General features: G+C 40.1%; 1 protein-coding gene across 7 annotated transcripts; it reads left to right on the top strand.

Moving 5' to 3' along the window:
* The first annotated feature begins 14 nt into the window (after nt 1-14).
* ZSCAN12 (zinc finger and SCAN domain containing 12) lies at nt 15-22246 on the top strand. 7 transcript variants are annotated; one of them, XR_011529922.1, is made up of 6 exons: nt 15-341; nt 1384-1876; nt 6183-6327; nt 7750-14759; nt 15812-16253; nt 17743-22246. XR_011529922.1 is itself a non-coding variant. In XM_070585129.1 (5 exons), the coding sequence occupies exons 2-5, from the start codon at nt 1451-1453 to the stop codon at nt 15930-15932; spliced, it is 1845 nt and encodes a 614-aa protein (XP_070441230.1). In that variant the 5' UTR covers nt 370-537; nt 1384-1450; the 3' UTR covers nt 15933-22246. The 7 variants fall into 7 exon arrangements, 2 of the variants coding, with proteins under 2 accessions (XP_070441230.1, XP_008541361.1); XR_548550.2 differs by lacking the exon at nt 15-341 and adding an exon at nt 351-653 and having other exon boundaries at nt 7750-8902; XR_011529923.1 differs by lacking the exon at nt 15-341 and adding an exon at nt 370-537 and having other exon boundaries at nt 7750-8902.
* Nucleotides 22247-27984: the final 5738 nt, after the last annotated feature.

The following is a 27984-nucleotide window of genomic DNA, read 5'->3' as shown; positions in this document are numbered from 1 at the left end:
GGTGAAAAAGGAGGCGGAAACCACCATGTTGCCCCTTGATAAGTGTATGTACAAGATCTTCGTCCCTTGATCGTCGTGAAGCGTTGCTGAGTTGGGAAGGACTTGGGGAGCATCCCTTTGAGGCACCTCGAATCTCAAAGGTGCAGAAACCCAAATAAAAGTGAGAGTGAGGAAGCATGGGATTTCCCTATTTCAGATCGACTTGCGAAGCCTCGACTACTCATCGGGTCGGGGGAAGCGGAGATAGGCACAGAAGAGGAGAAGCAGAAGACTGTTCCGTGGAACCGCCGGCCTGACACTCCTCAGCGGTCCTCTCGCGGGAGCGGCGCGCGGGAGCGGGGGTAACTACCGAGTTGAGAGCCCCTCCCTCCCCCTTCCTAGAGCAGCGCCGGAAGTGCGCCCGCGCCGACCCGGCGAGCCGGTCTTGTTTCGGCCTTTGTGGGTCGTTCTTGTTAGGTCCTGGCTTCCGAAGGTGTTGGAGGCCTCAGCCCGGAGCCCCGGGAGGAGGGAATCCTCTGCTGGCTCCGGGGGCCGCGGGTGAGCGAGCCTGTGCTCCGGACGCTGGGCGACGGGATATTAGGGCGTTCTGGCGGCCTGGGGCCCTCGGGCCGGCCCAGGCGGGAGCAGGGCGCCCTGCGGTCCTCCCCGCCCAGGTGGGTCCGCGGGAAGCTCCCAACACAGAAGCCATCCCCCGACCCTTGGGAGGGTGGGTCGGAGCCCGGGGCTGAGGGGTCCGCCCTCGGTCTCTGCGGAGTCCGGCTGTGCCTGGGGCCGCGAACCCTTCTCGCTTGTGCGCCTCCCGACATTTCTGGACGCTCCTGCGTCTCAGACGCCGACCGGCGGCCTAGGGCCCCTTTCCTGGGCTTGCCTCCCTTCAGATTTAGAATCACAGAATGTGAGGGTAGAAGAGGGCCTTAAAGACCAACATTTCCAGCCTTTTCACTTTGTAAATGATGAGGAGCGGAGAGATAAGTCCCAGAGGGAATAAATTCATGTGACTTTGCTGTTTTATGACTTCATGGCTTTCACCAGACATCTGGGCATTTAAAAAATAAAGCAGCTAATCGAGGATGTCTCAATGTTTTATTATTATTATTTACTCTAAATGTTGGATTTATTCCATTTAGTTGTCATTTATTCTAGAACTAAATGGAAATGTTCTTTCCAAGTCTTACTCTTTCTTCATAAAGTCCTGAAATAACTTAGCACTTTTTACCTAATCTTTCTCTTTAGTCTATTCTTAAGTCTTTTTTAATCAAAGTATTTCCCTGAGTATAGTAAATTAACCTGGAGACGTGTTTCAAAGCACATATTTAAATTCTTAGAATTTGTGATTTTTGACTATGGTATTATTTGTGTTAATAATGATGGCTTCTTCCTCAGATCCACCCAGGAAGAAACTTTCCACTGGAGATCTTGCTTGAAGCACTGACACAGCTTTTGCAAGGCTATGATGGCATCTACTTGGGCTATCCAGGCCCACAGGAACCAGGATGAACTTTTGGAAGTAAAGATAGAGGAGGAGGAGCAGAAGGAGGAGAATTATAAGTATACCACGAGACAGGATCAGAAGCTGCAGAAGAACAACACCCATAGCAGAGAGGTCTTTCGACAGTACTTCAGGCAGTTCTGCTACCAGGAAACATCTGGACCCCGTGAGGCTTTGAGTCGACTCCGGGAACTTTGCCATCAGTGGCTGAGGCCGGAGACCCACACCAAAGAGCAGATCCTGGAGCTGCTGGTGCTGGAACAATTCTTGACGATCCTGCCTGAGGAGCTGCAAGCCTGGGTGCAGGAACAGCATCCAGAGAGTGGGGAAGAGGTGGTGACTGTGCTGGAGGATTTAGAGAGAGAGTTGGACGAGCCAGGATATCAGGTGAGAAGATAGATGTGGTTTCTGTTGGAGAAACGATGAATTATGGATTTCTAGGCCAGAGTGAAGTACAGCATTAGTTCACAAAGTGTGATCTTGACACTGGTGCATCAGAAAAGGGCCTGAGTGTCATGAAAAATTGATTAATGTAGTCCTAATTTATTTATACCTTTTCTGTGGAAGGATTATGTATTTCTGCACTAAGCTACAAAGTTCTCTTTGATAAAATGCTGCTCAGAAACATTAGAAACAGAAGATTTAGAAACAAGTCTTCTAGGACAGAGAGAAAATTTTGGAGAGATGATGGTAACAGAATGGGCAGCAGCCTCTTGAAAGGGGCATCACTTCTGTTGTTCAATACAAATTAAGAAATAAGGTTTTGCGGATATATCCACTGCCCTGTCTCCATTAAAGGATTAAAAGATGGAGAAATTAATTACCATCTCAAAGGAATGGGATATAGGAGCAGAGTAGAAAGTTAGGAGGGAGGGCCAGGGCAGGGGACCCATGTTTCTTTGAGTAGTAGAAAGCCAAGTTAGGTTGGAAAGGTGAGTTGTGACAAGAGTTAAGAACAGAGAGTCCAGGACCTTGAATATCAAGCCCTGGAGTTTAGATTTAATTCTGAAGGACAGAGACTCCTAACCTTTTCTTTTTGAGTCTAGATGAGCTTTACTAACCCCAAGATGTAAAAGAGAACCAAATTATGTAGGACCTTTTTGTTTTGTTTTAACATTGATAAAAGGCAGTGGCTCTCAGCCATTGGCAATTTTGTGCCCCAGAGAGCATTTGGCAGCATCTTGGGACATTTTTGGTTGTCATAAGGGGGCATCTAGCAGCGAAAGGGCAGGGATGCTGCTGAACATCTTAGAATGCATAGGACAGCCTCATACAGCAGAGAATTGTCTGACCCAACGTGTCAATAGAGCCAAGGCTAGGAAACCTTGGTATAAAGAGTATAAAACAGTGAGAGGGACCTGCCTGTTGGCTTAGTGGTTAAGTTCAGCAGGGTCTGCTTTGACAGTCTGGGGTTCACAGGTTCAGATCCTGGGCATGGACCTACACTATTCATCAAGCCATGCTATGAAAGTGTCCCACATACAAAATAGGGGAAGATTGGCACAGATGTTAGCTCAGGGACAATATTCCTCAAGCAAAAAGAGGAAGATTGGCACTGGATGTTAGCTCAGGGCCAATCTTCCTAACACACACACACAAATATAAAACAGTGAGATGATAAAACAAGAAGTGTGATCTAGCATTGGGGTACAAAATAGACTGGAGAGGGAAGGAGCATGTGGCAAAAAGATCTAAGTTTGAAATGGAGTTATAAAAGTGTGGCTAGAAAGGATGAGGCATGCCTTAGGTAAGAATTAAATGGAAATGACAGCTTAGACATTTGAAGAAGGAAGAATGCATGGAAAACTTTTTACTAAGCAATCTCTTCTAGGCTATGCACTAGGGATTTCAAGCTTGAAAGACTAGCGTAATGAAGACATTCCTAACAGAGTTCAAGACTGTAGGGGAAGTGAATTGGGGAAGAGTTCGTTCATTAAGATATTTATTGAAAATCTCTTTGCACTAGGCACCATTCTCGGCACTGGGAATGCAGCAGCGAACAAAGCATAGAAGGTTGCTGCTCTCGTGTAGATAGATTCTAGCCTACTGAGAAGAGACAGATGGTAAACAAAACATGGGCAAACATAATATGTCAGGTGGTGACAAATTATATTTGTTAAAGAAAATAGGGGCTGGCCCCACGGCATAGTGGTTAAGTTCGGCACCAACCCAGGTGGCCTGGGTTCGCAGGTTTGGATTCTGGGCTTGGACATACACTACACGTCAGCCTTGCTGTGGTGGCGACCCACATACAAAATAGAGGAAGATTGGCACAGATTTTAGCTCAGGGCTAATCTTCCTCAAGCAAAAAAAAAAAACCAATAAAGCAAAGGAATAGTGAATGACATGGAGATTGTGCTATTTTTGATAGACCAGTCAGTGAAGGCTACTCAGATAGGGTGACATTTAGAGCAGGGATATGAATCAGAAGAGCAAGCCATGGAGCCATCCAGAATAAGAGCATTCAGGCAAAGGGAATAGTAAATGGAGAGGTCTTAAGGTGAGAACGTGCTTGTCCTGGTGGAGTTGTGCTTGTCAAGGAGGAGATGAAATCAAGTAGTTATAAAGAGATCAGATCATGTAGGCACTTGTAGGCCATTAATTAAAAGGACTTTGGATTTTATTCTGAGATGGAAAGTCATTGGAGAGTTTTGAGCAGAAGAGAGGTTTAATCTGACTTAAAATTTTAAAATAATCACTCTGGCTGCTATGCTGGGAAAGTTCTGTGTTGGGGATGGGGGAGGGGAAGGCGTAGAGGTTAAAGGTAGAAGCAGGAAAACAAGTTTAGGAGGCTTAGCTATAAGCAGTAATCCAGGCAAGAGATATTGGTGGCTTGGACTACGATAGTAGCAGTGGAAGTGGGGAGATGTGATTGGATTCTGGATATATTTTGAAGGTAGAGCTTGACAGGATTTGTTTTTATATAGGATGTGAGATATGAGAGAAAGCGAGTTAAGGATTTTGCTAAGGTTTTTGGTCTGAACTCAGGTAGAATGGATTTGTCATTTGGTAAAGACTGGGTGAGAAGTAGGTTTCGAGTGGAGGGACAGGAATCAAGAGTTAGGTTTTAGATGTGTTAATTTTGAGATTCCCATTAGAATCCAGTTGGAAAAGTTGAGCAAGCAACTGGATATAGAAAGTTGGGATTCAGTGGAGGGATCTATGCTAGAACTTTAAAGGTGACACTTGTCAGAATATGGATGGAATTGAAAGCTATGAGACAAAAGCAGAATAACCAGAAGTGGTAGCTGAGAAGGAGTGGCCACCGGGGTAGGAAGACACTGACAGAAACATTGGATTCTCAGGTGCAGGCGAAAGTAATTTGGTTTTAAACATGTTGAGTTTGTATTGCCAGCCAGTCCTTTCTCTTACAGCATGCTGGAGGCAGCTAATGGGGTTTACAGCTTGATTTCTGAGGTCAACCCGGGGAGGCAGGGATAGAAGGTGCAGCTCACTGTACTGGCCTTTTTTTTCTTTTTTTTCTTTCAAAATTTGAAGTATCAAAACATCTTTTCAGTACATCTGAGATAGCATTCTGTTGATTTTGGCTCTTACTCTGGAGACAGAGGTTACAAAATGAAACTGTGTCAAGGAAATAGAAGCAGTGTATAGTGATTTCTTATTTACAAAATTTAGCCATTGAAGGGGATAGAGGAGTAATTTGAGGGCCTGTTGTATGCCAAGGCCCTGTGCTACATGCTTTACAGACATGATGTCGTATAATCTCAGAGTAAGTGACTAGCCCAAGGTCACAGAGCTGCTAAACTAAGAAACAGAGAAAGTAAGTAGAGTGATTCTGCTTTTTACAGTACCATACTGAGGGAACCTATTTTTAAATACAAGAGGGAATGGGCCCTTGCAGGAATGGAAGCTACAGAGTGGCTGAAGTTGCTGAATAAATGAGTTAATTGAGGGAGCAAGGGTCAGAGGGAAGCAGAAAGGGATGGGATTGAAGGCAAAAGTGGAGATAGGAGCCTTGAAAAAGAAAAGACATCTTCCTCTAAGACAGAAGGGAAGGAAAGAGTATGAGTGGACATAGATAAATTAAAAGGTTAGATGATTTTTGAGATGATTGTAATCTTGGATAAACAGAAAATAAGATCATCTTCCTGGAGAGAAGTGGGATGGAAACCTTGGAAGAGCAGTGTATTGGGAACAGCTTCTGGAGTGACTATGGAAGAGATTTCTCTCCTTTCTCTTCTTTTCCCTTCCTTTCTGCTTCCTCCTCCTACCCTGTTTCTTTTCTTCCTCTTTCTTCTTTGTTTCCTTCTGCCTTTCTTCATCATTTCTCTCTATTATTTCCCTTTACTTAGCCCCTTTCCTTTTCTTCTTTCTCTCTTCTATTTTCCCCTAAGTTCTTTTTTCCTCCTTTCTTCCTCTTTATAGCCTTCTTTTCCTTCTCTCCTTTCTTTTTTCTTTCTCTCTTTCCTTCTCCACTTCTTTGAGCATAAGACAAAGAAGTAAAACTGGCACAACCAACATACTTTAGCTGTTAAGTATGGGGGAAATCACTTCCAGCTGGGGAAGGGAAGGTTTCCCAGAGGAGGTGATGTTTATATTGACCTTGAAGAATGAGTAGGATTATGGCAGTTCATTCAAGTTTCAGAGAGCTGGGTGCCACTGCCATGAATAGTATACTTTTTTGTTTTCTGTTGTCAGAGCAAGTGTCTCAGCTATACCTCATTTACCTCAGGTCTCAGACCACGCTGAGGAACAGGAAATGTTCTTGCAGGAGATGGCACCTCTAGGAAGAGAACAAGAACCCAGTATGACCCTCCAGTGTGTGAAAGCCCAGCTAAAGTGTGAATCTCCAGAACTTGAAGCCCAACAGAAGCAAGGTAAGGAAGAAAGACCCATCTTGGGAGGAAGAAGGCAGGGCTAGCAGAGGACATGGGACTCTTTTGTACTGCATGCTGTTTCTGATCATTGAAGTCAGGAAAGTCTCTCTGGGAATCTGAGGGCTCATGCATAGACTCTCAGACAGCTTAATTTGTTACTCTTCAGTTCTTTTTTTCTCTTTATATTAATATTTTTCTAAATTTTGTCTTTCTTTTATTTGAGATCACTTAATTTAGGCCTTCTGATAGTTATTGTCCTTTGTACTGACTTCCCTGCTATTTCTAGCCTTTATCCTACCAGATAATACCACTATCTTCCCCTTTGACTTTATCCTTCCTCCTTCAGTAAATAAGCTTTGCTCCATGATGTCTGCAACTAACTCTCAGATGGTTCAGGAAAAAACAATATGTGTGTACTGTTATAAAGAGAAGGAGTAATAAAGAAAAGGTGGCAGAATGTTAAAATTCGGTGAATGGGTGAAAGACCCTGTATCTTCCTTATCTTTCTCTATATTTTTTCTTTTTCATTTAATTTTTTAAATTGGTAAAAATTCACATGGTGCAAAAACAAAAATTTAAAGTTATCAAATGAAAAGTTTTCATTCTATTCAATTCTCCCAGCCATCTTGTCTCCTCCCTGCTCTAAAATAGGTTGTTACTGTTACTAGTTTCTTGTTTGTCCTTCTAGAGATTTTTTTATGCATATACATTTTTCATATTCAAATGAATATATTTTCCTCTCTTTATCACTAAGATGGTAGAACCTTGCATTTTTTATTTCTAAACAGTGGCTTAATATTAAAATGTCTGGATGTACTACACAATTAACTAATCCTTTTCCCTGCTGATGACATTTAAGTTATCCCCAGTGTTTTATTTACTATAACAGACAGTGCTTTGGTGAATAATCATGTGTGAGTATATCTGTAGCATAAATTCCTATATGTGGAATTACTAGGTCAAAGGTTATATACATTTGTAATTTTGATAGATATTGTTAAATTGCCCTCTGTAAGGCTTGGATCGATTTACACTGCAATGTGTGATATCCATTTTGTGAATACAGTGTTATATCAAACTGATGGCAAATCTGATGGGTGAAAATAATATCTCAATATTGTTTAAATTTGCTTTTCCCTTATTTTGAGGTGGAGCATCTTATGTTTAAGAGCTATTGTATTTCCTTTCCTGGAAACCATCAATTTTTCCTTTGCCCTGTTTTCTATTGGGTTATTGGTCTTTTCCTTAACAGTTTTTGGAGTGTTTTATGTAGTAGGTCTGTCCTATATTCCAATACCATTTTATAGCCGTGCAGAAACTCTAGGTTCTTATGTATTTTTCATTTCAATAATTTTGTGTTGCCTATTGAAGTTGCTGTTTGCTATCATAAGAAATTAGTTAACATTTGTGATCCATTTGTAGTTTCAGATATTGAGACTGGAAATGAGTACAGGAATTTAACTTTAAAGCAAGAAGTTTCTGAAGAAATGGAACCATATGGGACTATATCTAGCAAATTTGAAAATGAAATGTCCCAGTCTATTAGATATGAAAAAACCTATGAATCTGAAGAAAAAACAGAAGAGCCTTCTGGACATTCTAGGGAAGATAAACAACCTATATGTGATGAAAATGGAGTAAGTTTGACTGAGAACTCAGACCTTACTGAACACCAGAGAATTTGTCCAGGAGAAAAACCTTACGAATGTGATGACTGTGGAAAAGCTTTTAGTCAGCACTCACGCCTCATAGAACATCAGAGGATCCATACTGGAGACAGGCCCTACAAATGCGAAGAATGTGGAAAAACTTTCCGTGGGAGAACTGTGCTTATTCGGCACAAAATAATACACACTGGAGAGAAACCATATAAATGTAATGAGTGTAGCAAAGCCTTTGGCCGGTGGTCAGCTCTTAATCAACATCAGAGGCTTCACACAGGAGAGAAACACTACCACTGTAATGAATGCGGCAAAGCCTTTAGCCAGAAAGCAGGCCTCTTTCACCATCTCAAAATCCACACAAGAGACAAACCATATCATTGTACTCAGTGTAATAAAAGTTTTAGTCGGCGTTCAATACTTACTCAGCATCAAGGAGTTCATACTGGGGCAAAGCCATATGAGTGCAATGAGTGTGGAAAAGCCTTTGTTTATAACTCATCCCTTGTTTCCCATCAGGAGACTCACCACAAAGAAAAATGCTATCAGTGTAAGGAATGTGGGAAATCCTTCAGTCAGAGTGGCCTTATTCAACATCAGAGAATCCACACTGGGGAGAAACCGTACAAGTGTGATGTTTGTGGAAAAGCCTTTATTCAGAGGACAAGTCTTATGGGACATCAGCGAATTCACACTGGAGAGAGACCCTATAAATGTGACAAGTGTGGGAAGGCTTTCACTCAAAGATCAGTCCTCACAGAACATCAGCGAATCCACACTGGAGAGAGGCCCTACAAGTGCGATGAGTGTGGGAATGCCTTCCGAGGAATCACCAGCCTCATTCAGCATCAGAGAATCCACACTGGGGAGAAACCCTACCAATGTGATGAATGTGGCAAAGCCTTCAGACAGAGGTCAGATCTTAGTAAACACCAGAGAATCCATAGTAGAGGTCCCTATAAATGTAAAGAGTGTGGGGAATCGTTCAGGCAGAACTCAGCTCTTATTCAACATCAGACGATCCACAAAGGAGAAAAATCTGTTTCTCTGTGATGACTACAAGGAAGCTATGTCACAGAGTGCAGGCTGGAGTAGCTTTTAAATGATTCAGGGCAAAACGTCAGTCACTCACTATTGCTATGAGAAAACCTCAGATATTTTATAAAGAATCCACTATGTGCTGACCCTTGTATTAGGTGCTGTGGAGAACAAGAAGCATAACACCAAATTCCTTTTCTTAAAGAGTTTACAATCTAGTTTGGAATATATAAGACCACATGTTTAGTTAAATAAGACTACAGGACAGTAGAATTGATGCTCAAAGTGGTGGAGAATTAAAATGGCACTTGGAAGACAGTAAGTGCTATAAATTCTGAAGGACAGATCCTTGTTGCCTAAGATGGTCAGGAGAGATTTAATTGAAGATAAGGGTTTGGTGGGCAGATTTGAAAGGCAAAAGGGAGAAAATATATAGGCTCAAACGAATGGAAGCAGAGTCGTTTGGAAATATGAGTGACAATACTAGCAAACCTAAAGTAGAGAGCTTGTTCAAACTGGGCAGTTGATGACATTAAGTTGGAAATAATTTGGGGACAAACTATGGAAGGGCTAGAATGCCAGTAATTTTACCTAATATTTTATAACACTTTGACACTTACAAAGCACTCTTCTCATTTAATTCCTAAAATATCTCGGTAAATTAAAATTATTCTCCATTTCAAAACTGAGGATACTCTTGTTTACAGAGATGGTGACATAGCTACAACATCACACAAAGGAAAAGACCAGCAACTTAGGTGCAGATCTCTGACTTCATGTCCTTTTCATTACAATAGATTCCTCAACATCAGTGGAGCTTGTTTAAAATGCCTGAGTCCCACTCACAGATATTCTGCTTCAGTAGGTCTGGGATGGGGTTGAGAATCTTCATTTTTATAGCTCTACAGTCGCCTGATGTTAACTAAAATATGAGAAACATTGCATCGAGACACAACTGCCTTTGTGGTTGCCAGCAAAGTGAGGAAACATGAACACAGTCCCATAAACAAGGGACCACTGCAGATTTTTGGCGTAAGGAAAGCCCTACATGTGGGACATATGCCACCAGCTCCTTAGAGTGAACAGGGGATTAGACCTCCATCATGCCCAAAACTAGGGCTTCAGGATGGCCTGCCCATTCCTTCAAATTTAAGTGTTTTTTTTGAAAAAAAGACTGACCTACATTCCGAGGCTCCAGGGTCTTAGTGTAAGCCCTTTGTGTGTGTATGTGTTTAGTTAGGGGAGGGGTGCTGCTGCTTTTCTCTGTTTTACTCATTAACCTCCCTTTTTTCCCAACTGGATAGTTATTATGTTCTGAATTCCCTAAAAATGGCTCTTGAGAATGGTGTACAATTTTTGGTTTGTATACCTTCTTGAGCACATAAAAGACCTAAAGATTAGTGATTCTATCCCTTGGGGCTTCTGAAAATACAAATCAACCAAAAATTGGTTGACTTTACCCCTAGATTACTCAGTAAACAATTCTGTTTTGGATGAGAACCTATGATGATTATTGTAGTGGGAAAATAGGCAAGCCACATAGATGTACACGTGGCTCCTGTTCTGTTTATCTTTTTATTTACTGAAATCATTTTAAATCTCTACTGAGATGTCCTCTTATTTCCTTCCTATCCATAATCCCTATATAGAACATAAGCATATCATCACTGGCTTGGAAAGAGAAGAGTCAGTAGTACTATAGAAATACATGTGTTCCTAGTTTTCTAAATTGTAAGTGTGAACACATTTTCCCATAAAAATGATAATAGTATTAGTCTTATAACTTAGACAAATTATTTGCCAGATCGACTATTGGGATTGGAATTTACATGACTGTGCAAGAAAACATTCTGAGTTCAAAACAGAGGAAAGCAAATGAACATTTGAAAAACACCTCATTCACCAGCTGAGAACTATTTATTTAGGCTTTTTCATAAGACCAAAATTGGAGTTGCACACACAAGGCATTGAGGCAGGTAGGATTGGAAACCTAATTTTTAACATCCAAGAAACAAACAAGGATCCCAGAGTGAGCCTGAGAGCTCTGGAGATATAAGTATGTGAGACCTAACCTTACCTTGCCTGAAATTTCTTACTCTCATGCAAACTCTTCTTATTGGAGGGGACTTTACTTAGTAACAAGAACCGATATGAGAATGTCCTCTTTACCACACTGAGGCTCTCCATACTTGGCATCAAATCTGATTTCACAGACATGTTATCCAAACTGAAGTTCCTCTAACTCCAGAGCCTCTCCCTTTAATCTGACTGCTCTCTGCAATGCAATCTTTATTTTAAACTTGCTTTCTACTCTCAGTGCCATTACTTGCAGTCTCTCCAGTTCATCCTCTGTTTAACATGTTCTCTCAATGCACACTTTTTCCTCCATTTGCCTCTGACTCTCTTAAGTACCTAATCTTATAAAGCAACCATAAACAAAGACCCAGAACAATGGGATATGCCTATTACATAGAAAGATACAGTTCATAACTTGTTTAAAAATAAATGGGGGTTTGTTCTGGTGGTTTCTTGTGCCTAAATACAGTTGTACTACCAAAAAAAGGTGGAGTGGCATGAAATTTCCAGGTAGGGATCAAAGGAGATCAAACTAGTTATCCAGGATAAGGAGAAAATATAGTAGAATAAGGTTACTTATTGGAACTAAGTTGGCAACAGAGAAGCTGAAGGCCCTGAGGGGCAAGTGGAGGACATGAGAGATGTTAGATATGGAATTGGGGAGCAGTGAACAGAGACTGTCTTGTGATGAAGTCAAGAGTACATCTTCATGTGTAAAGGATAGATGTAGTATGACAATGACAGGATCTAGGAAATTAGAGTCCTTTGAAGCAGCTTATCTACATGGATTTTGGAATCATCAACAATAACAGGATGGAAAGGAACCATATGAAGTGAGTCCAACATAGAAGTAATGGCAGTCAATAGTAGTACCACAACAGCCAGATAGAGTGATGTAAAACTCAAATGAATCATGAAGCAGTGGCTTAGAAATAACATTAAGGATGAGAATAAGTTTGGCTTCTCTTTTCTAATTGATTCAAGGTAAACAAGATGTGAATGTTTAAGGCAAAAAGCACCTGGAGGTTGGGGGAGACCCAGGTTTCTAAAATGCTGAAAAATGAAGTGAGCTTAAACTGGGCTTTGGATGAAAAAGTAACCTGACAATCAAATAGGGGTTCCAGAGAGTGCAATAGAAAGGGTCTGCGAAAGGACTGCCAATGAAGATAAAATAGTTGTATGAAGAGGTTGCTGGACTCTGAGATATGAGGTACAGCTAATGACGAAAGAGGATTGAGCAGGGCTCTGAAATGAGAAATATCTGTATGGTGAGGATGGCGGTAGAGAGCGCTAAGATACAAGCACTTAGAAAAGCTCTGCACTCCTGTACTCAGAACAGAAGTAGCCTCTTCCATTAATATCCGGTACTACTTTATTATAGAGTTGTTACAGTTAAAACAAACCCTTCATTATTGGCCATCTTTTGGAATCGAGAAAAGGATTAATTAACAATAATACATAACATTTATTACTTGCTTACTGAGGGCCGGACATTACTGAATGCTTAAATTATTTCAGTTTTAGCTAAGGAAACTGAAATCGATGAATTAAGCTACTTGAGGTCACAAAGTTAGTATGTGGTGGGGCCAAGATTTGAACCCAAGCAGCCCAGTCCCAGAGCCCACACTTCCTCTGTTTATTTCATTTGAAAGAACTGTGTGTTGCAGTGGTATTCAGTGTTTCAAGTAATTATCTGTAGAAACTTTTTAACTTCTATTACTATTCTGGAAAATACTTAAGAAACTCCAGAGTCCTAGGTCCAAACACCAAAAGTAATAATATCACCGTCCTCTCTGCCTACTAAATCTTGGATGAGGTTGGGTCAGCATACACATCAGCCCTAAGTTCTTGTTACCTGCACAATGAGGGTGTCTGCAGGAGACATTCCACTTTAAAAATGGTCTCTTTATAGGAAAGGATCCCCCTTCTAGCTTAGAACCATAATTGACAGCATTATTCTGACAGAATAAGGGATATTTGGCTGTCTTCTTTAATACAGATAATAAAGATTTAGAGAGATGCCCCCATTATGGATCTATCCACTAACCAATATGGATCTATCTTTGATGAGGGTTTTCAAAAGTGATTTTATCTCTGTAGCTAGTACCACTTCTTGGATTAAAAAAATCATAATTGTGTATTATATAAAATAGTTCTTTCAGGTGTTCCTCTTGACTCCACAGCCCAGAATTTATTTGAGCAACAAGTGCTTGTTCAATTCAGGGATAATCATTTGATAGCCTTTAATTGAATCTTCTCAACTTTCGTCTTTTCACGTTGAAAGGTCACATATCACAGCTCCTCCAGCAGTTCATCATTTTGTTAGAATTTCTTTGGATCCCCTCTCCTTCCGTACCTTTCTGGGTATAACTGGTAAGGAGTCCGTGCACATTATTTTTTATACATATAAGTATTTTTACATATATATTAATATATGTATGAATATATTTTGTATAAAATAATTGTATATAATTTTTATTTTATACATAGAATTTGATTTTATGTATATAGTTTGGTTTTGACAAAGCCAACCATAAGTATTTTGAACTTCTCAGTTAACTCCCTAGCTCACATTGTAAGACCATCGTTGAGAGCCAGCAATTCTCCCTTGATTTCATGGAAACAGTTTATTCACTTCACACGCATTATAAAAGACGGTTTCCAGGTCTGAAAACCCATCATTCAAGGCTCCCAGAGCTTTCACCCATCACAGTTGAAGGTGGTCTTTGGGGGATATATATGTTTGCTCTACCAGTCATCTTAAGTCCAGATGTCCTGGTCCTCAGTGTCCCAAGAAGGACTCCTGAGCGGAGGCCGTTTGTTACCTGATTCGTAGTTAGATCTTCATTATTCCTTTCTAGGCTTGATATGCATATCTTACTTTTTGATCTAGTGCCTCAGTTCTGCCTACTCCAGTGAAATATTCAGGAGTAACTCTCTCACCATTTCATCCCGGATAAGGAACTCGACATCTTGCTGTAGCCAAACTCTAGCTGTGTGACTTTGGGCAAGTGATTTAATCTGCTTGTGCCTCAGTTTCCTCAAAACGTAAAATGGCGATAATAATAGTACCTACCTCACTGGGCAATTAATGTGGACTACATGGGTTATACATAAAGTGCTTAGAACAGTATTGATCACATGTTAAGTGCCTTGTAGCCGTTTTCTAAGGTTTTACTACCATGGGCTCTCAAACGTGTTGGCTCTAGATGCTCCAGCCCAGGCCCTAAACTACCTGTGAGCATGCTGCAAGCTCCCCAGGACTGCTGCATACTCCGCCCCGCCCTGGGATTAAAGCTCCCACCTAGGTCTACTTGTACTTTCTTACCTTGGGAACTGATAAACAGTGTCCGGCAGGGGACAAATATCGCCTAAACTGGCAGGAGAGATTCCCCATCTTTTGGCTCCGCCCCTGTTAGTTATCAGAGATAACTAGTAGCTCAGGGTTTTCGCTTTTTGTCTTTTGAGTGGCTCTTCTGATGTTCTGCAGTTGGAAGAAGACCCCGGGCGGGACCTGCAGCGCCCCGGCCTCAGAGTTTAGGCCCCTGAAGTTACCTGACGGCGCAGCCCGAGCCGGCGCCGTTCAGCGGGGGCGGGGATACTGTCAGGCGACCACAGAGAGGAGAAACCCTCCAGATTCCTAGAGAACACCGAACGGTGAGGCGGCTGGTGATAGTGCAGGCTTAAAACTGCGAGCTCTTACAGTCGTTGTGGCGTGCGTGTGGAGGCGGTTGTTGTGGGTTCGTGGCATCCGGGTTCGACTCTGTGTCTGATCCGGCCCATCAGAACTCCGGTGAGGTTGGGTCTGATGATTGGGAGTTACGGGGGAAAGTTCAGGAGGGCTTCCAAGTTTTGAGCTGTGTTAAGATACTGGGGTTGTTGAGAAAAAGAAGAAAGTCTGAGATCTTGGTTTGGTAAAAGGAAGGTTGGGTTCTTTTGCGGAGATGATCTGACTCATGACTCTCCCTAGAGCAGATGGGACGACGCTTGAGTGCAAGGAAAAGACATAGATCTAATTACTGATTATACGACCTTGAGCAAATTACTTAATCTCTCGGTGCCTCCGTATAAGTCATCTGTCAGTGGAATTGTATAGTATCTACTTAAATGAGTAAATTCGTAGTCAATTTTAAACAAATATTAGCTGTTGTTATTTTCTCATTTCTGATGTCCTTTTTTTTTTTAATCTGGTGAGGGAGATTGGCCCTGAGCTAACACCTGTTGCCAATCTTCCTCTTTTTGCTTGAGGAAGAGTGGCCCTGAGCCAACATCTGTGGCCATCTTCCTCTATTATGTATGCGGGACGCTGCCACAGCACGGCTTAATGAGTGGTATAGGTCTGCTCCTAGGATCAGTATCCGGGAACCCAGACCTCCGAAGTGGAGCCCACTGAACTTAACCACTATGCCACTGGGCTAGCCCCCTCTGATGTTCTTTTCTTTACCCTTTATTTGGGATTCTCTGAAGGAGAGAACCAAAGGAAAGAGGGTCATGGTCTTTCAAGCTTTATTAACATAAACATTTAGGAAGTAAGAGATTTTAGCAGGTGTTGCCAGCTAATAATTTGCAAAGTCACTCCCACTCCTAATTTATTTAGCTTCCTGACAGTTCCTTTTTCTTTAAGTGCATTGTCCAGGTAAGTGAGTTCTTGGGTAAAAGAGCTTAACAAAATTTAGAGTTTCTTTTAACAGTTTTATTTTGTGCCTTAGGAAGAAGACTAGCTACAGGGAAATACTTCTGAAAAATCAGTGTGAACCCCAAGCTGGAGTGAATCTTCTCCTCAGCTCTCTCATTCCAGAATGGCAGTCCTCTTGCAGGAAAGCTCTCTAATAGTGACTGATGGTACAGGAACAGGGATGTGCTGTGCCAAGAATCAGGCTGGCAAAGAAATCACAGACCTTTCTTCAAACTTTAAGTTGTTACTATCAGGAGATAAAGATCTGGACCTCACAGGGCTGTCAGAAGACTCAGGAAGCTCTGCCCACAATTTCTGAGACTAGAAATACAGACCAAGGAGCAGATGTTGAAGCAGGTCCTGACCCTGCCTGGAGAACTGCAGACCTAGGTAGGATAATATCATCTAGAATGTGGAGAAGAGGCATCGGTCATGCTGGAGAAGTTGAAGAGACAGCTTGAAGGACACACCATCAGGTGGGAAGGGTTGGGAAGATAACTTATGGCTTGACTAGTGAAAGGCTTCCGGAATAGCACAGAAAACAGCAAAACGTGACTTTAGGATCCCTCAGATATCTCTGGAGCCATAACCCAGTGTCTCTGCTGTGGGCTTTAATTCCCCCTGGTATTCATGTGCACGTATGGAACCTTCTCTTTCTCTATTGGGTTTTTGGGGAAAGTTTAGCTTTAAAATCAGTTCAAGACCAGCTTCATCCCATTGCCTTTAGGGCCAAGGCTGAAGAAAAGAACAAGCTATGCCTATGACAGAGATAGTACCTTGGAATCAAAGGTTTCGGGTCCAGCCTGTTAAGACCGTATCTTAGTTTAACTCTCAGCATTATTGCCTTTGAAGCAGAAAGCTGATGAGAAAGGATTTCTGCAGAGAAAGGAGAGATTCTCGAAAGGAAGCTTTTTAGAACTCTTGTTAATAGTGTTCTCTCCCTTGAAACCTTGCCCCTACCAATCTGTTTCTCATTATCTACCCAATTCTTATTTATTTATTTTGCTGGGAAAGATTCACCCTAAGCTAACATGTGTTACCAATCTTCCTCTTTTTTCTCCCTCCTCCTCAAAGCCCCACTACATAGTTGTATATTTTAGTTGTAAGTACTTCTAGTTCTATGTGAGCCACTGCCACAGCATGGCTACTGACAGACGAGTGGTGTGGTTCCACGACTGGGAACTGAACCCAGGCTGCCAAGTGGAGCACACTGAATTTTAACCACTAAGCCATGAGGGCTTGCTGTGCCCAATTCTTCAGGTAGAAACTCTCAGCCGTATTTGCCAGGGGCGTTGTGTTTTGTTTTGTTGTTATTTTGTTTTGACCTGTCCAACTCCTTTAGCTTCAAGTACTGATTTCTTCTTATGTTTTAGTCCTGAACATTATTGGGAAAGTTATTTTCCCCACTGCAATTTTTCCAGTTTACTGATTTCCCACATCAAAATAGTATATGTATTTTGATACTGGTCTTACTATCACTTCAAGATAACCTTTATCATATCCTGTTGTTTATTGATCCACTCAACAAATATTCATGGAGCATTTTGTCTATAGGAGTGGCCTAGGTACATTTCACTTGGTGTAAATGGTCCTTTTAACTAGCCTTTGCAAATTAAACTTCCTCTTGGTTTCATAATATTCCCTGTTTTTCATCTCTGGATTCAAACTGATCTTCTCTTAACTTTTTTTTATTATACCTTCCTGATTCTTTTATTGTCACATTTTGTGAGAAAATCCTGCATGCTATTCCAATCTCCTTCTGCCCAGTTATCTCCTCACTCAAACTGGAACCTCACATGCCTTCTTTGACACTTTATAAACTTGAGATGGCGGTTTTAAGACGTGGAAAAGGCATACTCTTTAGGTAAAACTGGGTTTTGTTTTTGTCAGTGTTCCTCAACTAAAGTCTCATTATCTCAGCAGAAGATACAACTGACATTTGAATTGTCTATGCATTTTTTTTAGATGATGTTACTGAGAATGAAAATAAGGACTTGTCTCCAACACAAAAAAACTGTGAAGATGCGAAATCATGTTGGGGGATCTCTATAGAACTGCATTATCAATGCAATAAGTGTAGTAAAAACTTTACTTACTGGTGAGTCATTACTCAGCATTAGGGAGTCCACATGGAAGAGAATCTCTCTGAGAGCAACAAGTTTGGAAAGGCTTTTGTTTATAACGGATCCCTCTTTTGCCACCAGCAGATCACCACAAGGAAAAATGCTTATCAGTATAAGGAATGTGGGAAAGCTTTCAGCTATAGTGGCCTTTTTTGACATCAGAGAATCCACATAAGCCAGAGACTGCATAAATGTGGTGACTGTGAGGAGGCCTTCATTCAGCATGGAAATCTTGTAGAACATTATGTGAAGGAAATAGGAAGGCCACCCAGAAGTCAGGACTGACTGTGCACCAGAGCATCTACAGAGGAGAGAGATCTTATAAACATGATGAATGTGGAAATACTTTCCGTGGAATCACCAGCTTTGTTCAGCATTGGAGAATTCACACTCAAGAGAACCCTGACAGTGTGATGTGTATGGAAAATTCTTCAGATAAGAGTTTGGATCTTGGTAAACATCAGCAAATCCATATTAGAGAGGCTCTTATAAATGAGAGGATTGTGGGAAGTTATATAGATAGAGATCAAGCCTCACCTACAGTCTCTCCACAGTATTGGAAAATTAATATAATTAATGTAAATGGGCAGTTGTATGGTGAAGAAGTATTCTAAATTGCCCATTTTAGCCAGTAAAAATATTCAATGAGTGTCTCAGGTCAAGAAAAGGAAAGGTCAGAAGTTTTTTCGATTCCTAGAGGAGTCTATATATGTAAGCAACCAGGACTTTTGAAATAAACTCTTTCTCTGCACCCCTGGACTTGTGATCCTGTCTCCTGGATGATTATCTGTGTATTGAAGATATGTTATTTCCCCATGCCTGCTCTAATCTCATATCTTAAATTCATTCAACAAATGTAGACTGTAGTAATATTGTCTTACTGTGTTATAAATATATTTTATTGATGGGCTAAATAGGCATGTATGAGTACTCTGGGACTCAAAAATCACATTTATATGGTTTCAGTAAATGTAAAGAAAGGAACCACATCGTTGAATTGTTGGATACTTTCCCAGATTTGGGACTGCCTCTGTGTTCTCCAACACAAGGCTATATACGTGTCCTTCAGAGAATATATATTTTCCAGCTTTGGTCTGATTATTTTTTTAAGACAGAAAAAGATACTTCAAATATAACCTATTGACAGATAATGCTAGAGATATTTTCCCTTATAGATAACACAGAATATAATCTTGTGAAGGCTGGTACTTTAAGTGACTTGCTTGTTATCCTTTTCAGTTCTAAAACCTACAGGCTAGAAGAGGAAAGAATCTTTAGAAGCCCTGCGGTAAGTTGGTAATACAGCCCAATCTCTAGGAGAATAAAGCTTACATATTTTATAGTAGCTCACTAAATACAGGAACACAGATTTCAGAACTTTGCAATGATTCTTTGGATCTGCTGTGCATCATTAGATTCTTTTGACAAGGTATTATAGTCCCTATTTTAAAAGATGGACTGCATTTTCTAGAGGGTGTTTTCAGCATCTATGGAAATCACGTTTCTTTTCCTTAACGTTGTTATTGCCTTGCATTATTTGAAAATGTTTCTTAATACTGAGCCAACTTTGCATTCCTGGAATTAATCCCATTTAGTCATGATGTTTTGTTAATGAGTTCTACTTGCTATTTTATTTAGTACATTTTTCTTCAATATTTATGTAAAATTGGTCCAATTTTCTTTTTTTGTACTATATTTTTCAGGTTTAGGTTTCAGTATTTTATTTGCATCATAAAAAGAGTTAAATTCTTGTTCATTTTTAATGATTGTTCATATAGGCTTGGAATTAGCTGGTCTTTGAAGGTTGAATTCTGACATAAAACCTGGGCTGAGTGCTTTTTTGTGGAATAATTCCTGGGTAACTTTCTCTCTTTCTTTTACAGAAATGGTCTATTAAGCCTTTCTATTTATAAGGGGGTCAATTTTGATATTCTGTTATATTCCTAGAAAATTATCATCTAGATTTTCAAATTATTATTTCACCTAGATTTTCAAATTACTTCCCTAGAATCTGTAATATAATCTATTATGACTTTTTAAAAAGCTTTATTGAGGGAAATTGATATCCAGTAAACTGCTAAGTGTACAATTGTACATGATAAGTTTTAACATGTGCACAGCTGTGAAATAATCACTACAAAATAATGCACATCTCTATCACCCCAAAAGGTTTCCCCATGTCCCTTGATAATTCCTCCCTCCCACCCTTCCCTGCACACTGCCCCCATATCCAACCTCTGCTCTGCTTTCTGTTGCTATAAATTTAGTTTGCATTTTCTAGAATTGTGTATGAATGGAACCATACAGTATGTTCTATTTTTGGTCTGACTTCTTTCATTCAGCATAGTTATTTTGAGATTCATCCATGTTGCATGCATCAATAATTCATTCTTTCTATTGTTGAGTAGTATTCTATTGGGTGGATATACCACAATTTGCTTATGCTTTTACCTGTTGATGGACATTTGGATTATTTCCATTTGGGGGCTGTTAAAAATGAAGTTGGTATGAACATTTGTGTACAAGTCTTTGTATGGACATATGTGTTCATTTCTCTTCAGTAAATACCTTGGAGCAGGATGGTCGGATATAGATGATAAGAATATTTTTAACTTTTAAAGAAACTGTCAGATTGTTTTCCAGTGTTTGTTCTCTTTTACTTCCTCACCAGCAGTGTATGAGAGTTCCATCACTCTACGTTCTTGCTAACCCTTAATATGGTCAGTCTTTTTCATTTTAAACATATAATAGGTTGTGCAGTGGTATCTTATTGTAATTTTAATTTACATTTCCTAGTGGTTAATGATATTGAGCATCTTTTCATGGGATTATTTGCTATCCCCATCAGCCTCTGCTGAAGTATCCGTTGAAATTTTTGCCCATTGTTTTCTTGGGTGGTTTGTTATTCTGGATGCTAGTCCTTTATCAGTGCAGTGATTTGTGAATATTGCTTCCAGTTTGTGGATTGTCTTCATTCTATTAACAGTGTCTTTTGGAGAGCAGAGTTTTAAATGTTGATTAAGTCCAATTTATCTTTTGTTCTTTTTTTTTAAAGATTGGCATGTGAGCTAACATCTGTTGCCAATCATTTTTTCTCCTTTTTCTCTTCAAAGCCCCCCAATACACAGTTGTGTATTCTAGTTGTGAGTGCCTCTGGTTGTACTATGTGGGACACCGCCTCAGCATGGCCTGACGAGCAGTGCCATGTCTGCGCCCAAGATCTGAACCGGTGAAACCCTGTGCCGCTGAAGTGGAACACATGAACTTAACCACTTGGCCTCGGGGCTGGCCCCCCTTTTTTTTTCTTTTTGGTCATATTTTTGGTGATATTGCTAAGAAATCTTTGCCTAACCCAAAGTCACAAAAACTTTATTCTACGATCACTTTTAGGTGCTTTATGGTTTTTAGTTTTTTCTCTACTGAATTGCCTTTGAACGTTTGTTGAAAATCACTTTTTCATATTCATGGGAGTATTTCTGGATGTTCCATTCTGTGCAAATGATTTGTCTACCTTTACACTAATACCATTCTCTTTCGATTACCAGACCTTTATAATAATTCTTGAAATCAAATAGCATTAGCCCTCCAACTTTTTCAAAGTTATTTTGGTTATTGTAGGTCATTTCCATTTCCATGTGAATTTTGGAAACTGCTTGTGAATTTCTACAAAAAGTCTCCTGGGATTTTATTTTGGATTGCCTTGAATCTATAGATCAATTTAGGGAGAATTGACATCCTAAGAATACTGAGTATTCTAACACATGAATGTGGTACATTTCTCTACTTTAGATCTTTTGAATTTATCTCAGCAGTGTTCACTGTACAAGGAATACAAGTCAGGTCTTAATTTATGAGCTTAATTGAAAATCTTTTAATAGGTAAGTTAAGTCCATTCACATTTATTGATATGATTGATCTATTTGGTCCCAACTCTCAATTTATTTTGTAATTTTTTGTGTGTATTATGTCATATTTGCTACATTTATTTCTTGTGTATTTTTTGCTCTTTTCCTTTAAAAATATTCTTGGTATTTAGGAAAATTTGTGGTTTTATTAAATGGTAACATTTGTACTTATACATTTTTAATGCCCTTAGTCACTTATTTTCTTATCTAGCCTTTTACTATTGGTTTTGTCGGTTTCTGTTTCTTTTATGTCCAATCCATTGCCTGTGCAATAATAGTCACTGAGCTTATTCTACTGTGTCCCTTCTCCCATTTTTATGTTGCATTATTTCTACGTTGTTACAACATACAATGTTTACATATTTGTCTTCAACTCTTATTGCCACTCTTGTTTTAATTTTAGATCTACAATAAAGTATACTAAAATTTATCCATCAATAATTTTGGAGTTTTCCAAGTCACATGATTGAATAAAGCTTGTTCTCCAGTTGACTCCTCAAGGACTCATGAGTACTGAAATCCCTAAGTTCTTACACGTCTCAAAATATTTTTCTAGTCTTGATACTTGAAGGACAACTGAATATTAAATTGTTGTGTCACACTATTATTGAATTTTTTAAAAATAATATTCCATTATAGTTTCCTTTTGTGTGATGTTTTTGAGAAAATGGATACCAGTCTAATAGATTTAGTCCTTTTAAGTTATTTAATGTTTTTCCTTAGAGGTCTGGAGAACATTTTTCTTTGTCTTTAAAGTCAAACAGATTTTCTCACATGTATCTCTGAGTTGCTTGTTCCAGGGTAATTTTCCCGAGTATCCATTGAGGCTTTTCTATATTCAGATCTTCTTTTCATTGTTTTAACTCTCTAAAGTGTTCTTGGATTATGGTTTTAAATATTAATTTTGTTTCAGTGTTCTCATCTCCCAGTATATTTTTCCAAGTTTTCACAACTAGGGTAGACTTCCTCCTTCTGTTGGTAGTTTTATAGCAATTTTTAGGCTCACTGCTAGCTCCCCTCTTCTCTCTTCTATGACTTTTTCTCAGACTGTCCTTTCTCACCACAGAGGTTTGCCATAGGAAGATTTTGGTGTTTTGTCATTTTGTGCTTCCAGGTAATTTCAAGTTTAGGTATTTTTTGTCTTCTGGTAGTCTTGAGGGCATAGTTTTTCTATAATTTTATTTGTTTTTCTTGTTCTATATTATTTTGGGAGGTTATGTTTGGAGACACAGATTTAAGCAGTTGCCATTATCCTCCATCAGTAGGTTTTCTAAAAAATAGAAGCATTTAGAACAGAAAGTATCAGAATTCTCATACTAAGGATAAGTATCGTTTTGTGATATTTTTGTTTCAGTATTATATATTTGTGTGTGTAACTATGTCATTTGTAAAGTGTATTCATTTTTATAGGTCATATTCAAAATAGTTTAAAGAGCATTGTACAAGATCATTTCCCAGGCCCCTTTCAACTTGTACTGTCAAGGGTTCTGAACCCTCACTCTTTACAGACTTTTTATTGTTCAGTTTCCCTCTATCATATGTGTCCCAAACAAGCACTGTTTTGTCAGTCAAGTTTGATGGGAGTACATTGTGCTGAATCAGGCATTTGTTAAATGCAAAAGCCAAGTCGGAAAAACGTTCAGGGAACTTACTAACTGGGAGGAAACAACTTTATAATAAGTTATACCTCAAGAATACCTATGGAATACCTATGGAACATAACTCATGTGAAAATGACCCTCTTTTCCTCACTCCCTACAACCCTTCATGATAGAATTTTCTTCACTGGTCTGTAGGGACTGAAAGAAACCCATGATTTGGAGCCCTGACACTTTAATAGTTTCGTTCTACTGCATTTACCCTACAAAGTAGAATAACGATGTCCCATCATAAGAGCCTTCCCTTGTTTGGCAGAAGGCCAGTGATCCATGGGCAATGCTGCCAGCCATAACAAAGGAGGTAGAGAGTGGTAATACATCATTAGACTTCATGCTAAGAATGAAGTAACTTAGATTTCATATGGACTGCTAGATTTTGAAAGGTCAGGAAAAAACGACTGCTTGGACTGCCTGGGTGGTAGAGGAGTGGCCATGAGATGCAAATGGGAGAAGACTATAGGAAGTAGGTCTTTGATAAGTGTTTTTAAATTTCATATCTTAAATAGGCTTGGTTTAAATCAGTATTTCTCAACAAGGGGTGTTTTTTGTCCCCCAGGAGACATTTGACCATGTCAGGAGACTTTGGTTTTCACAGTTAGCATGGGAAGGGGTACAGAGGGAGGAAGGAGCTACTGGCGTCTAGTGGGTAGAGGCCAAGGATGCTGCTATACACATTACAATGGACAGGATAGCCTCACAACAAAATCATTCAGCCCAAAATGTCAATAGTGCTGAAGTTGAGAGACCCTTGTTAAAAATGAAGGATACTGACAAGGAATGGGAGTAGGAATGAAATACATGTTTTCTTGGTTGAAATTCCATTACATTTCTAGGTTAGCTTTTCAAATGTGCTATCTGATCTTTGGGCTGCATTCTTTTGACCAGGAAATAAAAGGCCAAGAGTGTCATCCTTTGATTCAAGTCCCCATCCTGTTATTAAATTTAATACCCCACAAAGGTTTCCTGTGGGAAGTTGGTTTTCTTAATCGGGTAGATTAAAAAAAAAAGATCAACAGTTCTGACCACTCATGCTTCCTAGAGCTCAGACATTTCCTTTGGATCTTGGAGGTGCCTTGGTAGCAGAGGGAGCCCCATGTTGCCCTCTTTTGGCAACAGCTGCCTGTGTGCATTAGTGCCAGCCCTAACAGGTGCATCTGGAAGTACCTTTTATTTCTCAGATCCTCAGTCTGCCTTTACCTTGCTGGTGGACTGAACTTAGTGTTTCTCTGAGCACACCACTGGGCACTGATCATTTCAAGTGGCCTGGATGCCTGAATCCACTTCTGGATACTGACAGTACAGGTCAGTTTCTTCAGACGCCTCCTGCCCTGGTGCTGCTTTCTGAAGTTAGACACTGACTCTCTGTACTCAGATTACTCTTTCAGTATGTGCCAGTGGACAAGAATGTCAGAACTCTTCCTTCAATATACATTTCCTAAGTAACCTCAGTTCATATATCAAGTAAATATTTGCTAGTGACCCTGGGTACAGTTAGAATGTAAAAACAATTTAAAACATAGGGAGTGAAACACTCACAATTTCAGTTTTTTTCTTATATCTAGGAGCTGTCTGTAAGCATATTCTTGTAGGAACAGATAGCTTCATTTTCATTCAGATTTGCTGTTTATATAATCAGAACAGGAAAGAACGCCAAGGATAAGGGCAAGAGACACTTATGTGTAAGAGAAGCCCACTCCTTCTCACTCTTACCACATAGCATTCCTCTTTCAACTGAGCCCTGAGCCGTGAGTTTAGAAACAGAAACTCGGACACGTTTCCAGAGACCACCAGGCTGGTCAGTGCTCAAAGGTAGGACGGATGAGTGTCAGGCCAGTAGAGGTAAGGCACATTTTTCTTCAACAAATACAAAGTGTTAATTGTGCCAGGTCCTGTCTCTAGTTGCTATATATATATAAAAAGTCTGGTAATGTCAGCAAAGAACCCTATAAGGAAAATATCTGAATTTTATAGATAGAATTGAGTCCACGCTCATAACCACCAGTAGATAGAACTGAGTCCACGCTCATAACCACTACCAATACTGGAGATCGGCCTGTAGGCAGATAAGGCGATCAAAGTGCCTCCTTCAGCAAGGAAATGGAAATCCAGGTTGGAGAGCGGGTCCATTCCGTCTGTGAGCCCCATCCAGCCAAGGCTCTTCAGTCTTCTCAAGAGCAACCACGGCGTTTGGGGATCCTAGAGTGGACCCGGAAGTGCATCCGGGATGAGAGAAGCGCCAGTACCCGCGGGAGTCGAATTTGTGAAAACCTCGAGCTTCAGTGGTTTGCGGCGCAAGGGATCAGAGTGTCCGGTGAGGATGGTTGGAGGCCACTGTTGCGCTCCTCCCCTCGGAGTCATCCTCGAGACCCCAGGTAGGGCTCTGATTAGGACCGGCTGGGACGCGGAGGAAGGGGCTGCGGAACAGGGTTCTCTGAGCGGAGAAGCCTCCCTCCCATTCCTTCTCCCCCTGCCTCTTCCCAAATGCGTCTGCAGCAAAATCGGCCCAGACAGGCGACTGGGCGTGGTGGGTCGGATCTTTCTGGGTTGGGATGCTGAGGCAAAGGGCCTTTGAAAAGTTTTGATCATGGGCTGGAGAACCTGGGTCCTGTTCTATGGCCAGCTTGACTCACTTCTCTGAGGGGACTCAGATGTCACCTCAGTGAGGCATGTCTTTACTACCATATTTAAAATTGCCATATACACCTTCAGCATCTTTCCCCTGTCTACTTCTATAGCTCTCATCGCCCCACTATAAATTTACATATTTTCTTTGTCCAATATTTATTGTTTCAACAGAGGTTTATTGTCTCTATCGCCAACTCACCCCGACCCTAACATTAGTATAAGCTCCTCAAGGGCAGAGATTTGTGTCGGTTTTAACTCATGAGTAATAAATGTGAAGTGCCCAGAATTGTGACTGGCACGAGTTAAGAACTATACGTGTTTGCCATTAGTGTATTGTTCACTGCAGCATCCTAAGGAACTAAAATAGGACTGACACTTAGTAGGAACTCAGTGTTTCTTGAATGAATGAGGTTCTTGCAAGAGCCTTGTGACAAAGGAAGGAAACAGATTTTCTGTGATTAACTAAGCTGTATAATAAATGCTCTGAGCAGAGCATGAGAAGCCCCGGTGATACAAAGATTGCTGGCAGAGAGAGTTTCTAGAGTAATAGGAAAGAAAGGATAGCTAAATTAGAAAAAGAAAAAGAAAAAGAAAAGGCATCATAGGTTACATAGGAAATAACTACGTGGCTAGCAGTGACAGAAAGTGCTATTTCTGTAATCACTTTTGATTCTTGCCAGTAGGCACTCTGGGTAATTTTACAATTCTAATTGATACCCAGTATCCAACTTCAGCACCGCAAACGTCAGTGGCCAAATGAATTTAGGTTACTTTGGATGTTTCAATGAATGTGGAACCAAAACCCACATCTCAGACTTTCAAGGAGTGAAAAAGAAGCACTCTGTTCCCTTGAAATATACAGGTATAAATTAAAATGTGAAATGAACTAAAAGGAAAATTAAGTGCTTTTAATCACATTGAGAAAGCTGCGATATACATACTTCACTCTTACCTAGGTTGTTTTTGTTTTTTGGTTGGTTTTGTGTTGTTTTTGTATGGGTGGTTGGGACTTACTTGGATATGGGATGTGGGATATTTGCTATTTGACAGGGAATGAGATAGATGGGATTAACAATTTCTATTTATTGACATTTCAGCAATTCAGTTTTCATGCTCTTCAAATTTTTACAATCTTGTTCACCAAAGGTGGAATTCCACATACTACAGTCCTTAATCCCTTGTTTCTTTTGAGGAACACATCTTTTAGAAATGGAAGAAAGCATTAATTATACAGGATTATTGCTAGGACATAGCCTTTTCTATTCACAGGAATAAAATCTAGTTACGCTGGGACAGCCACTGAGTAACTTGAGAGTTTAAAAAAAATTATACCAATTGTATATATTCAAATAAGGATAACTTATACTTTATCCCAAGATTCAGCCAATTATTTATATCGTCCAAAATTTACTATTTTCAAAATTGTATTTATTTGGGGGTTTGGATATCAATGTGTTTTACTTTATATCTCTATATGGGTAAAACCTCTCCTAAAAGATGGCATTCAGGTGGGAAGGCATATCCTTGTTGGTGCCCCTTTTGGTCTTGTTTATTCTGTGTCTCCGTAAGTTGACTGTACATGTACACATAACTCATACTTTGGAGCATCCTTTATGGATGTTCCTCTTAGATTTATTCATTGTCTTTCAGTTTTATGGTGATAAAACTTCACATGCATAAATTTTTAAAAAATTCTAATTCCCTCAAATTAGACACGTGTTAGGTCCAGGAGGCCAGCACTCAGAAAGACCACCATTTAGCTTCTGCCCTACTTTTACGCCTTGAGGAACAGTCACCTTGCTCGTTTAGTGCCCTTTTTACCCTCCTTTTCACCTTTACTCCCTCCTCCATCTAGTTGTTCCTAAATGATAGTCCTCACTGCAGACCATAACTGCT

The sequence above is a fragment of the Equus przewalskii genome, chromosome 19, assembly GCF_037783145.1.
Source record: "Equus przewalskii isolate Varuska chromosome 19, EquPr2, whole genome shotgun sequence".
In the NCBI taxonomy this organism is placed as follows: Eukaryota; Metazoa; Chordata; class Mammalia; order Perissodactyla; family Equidae; genus Equus; species Equus przewalskii.
This window is presented reverse-complemented; position numbering and strand designations above follow the sequence as displayed.

Excerpts from the sequence above, each read along its gene's own strand:
- ZSCAN12 (XM_070585129.1), top strand. The coding sequence starts at position 1,451 with ATGATGGCATCTACTTGGGCTATCCAGGCCCACAGGAACCAGGATGAA. Across the intron at positions 1,877-6,182 it reads TGGACGAGCCAGGATATCAG|GTCTCAGACCACGCTGAGGA; the intron begins GTGAGAAGATAG and ends CATTTACCTCAG. Across the intron at positions 6,328-7,749 it reads TGAAGCCCAACAGAAGCAAG|TTTCAGATATTGAGACTGGA; the intron begins GTAAGGAAGAAA and ends ATCCATTTGTAG.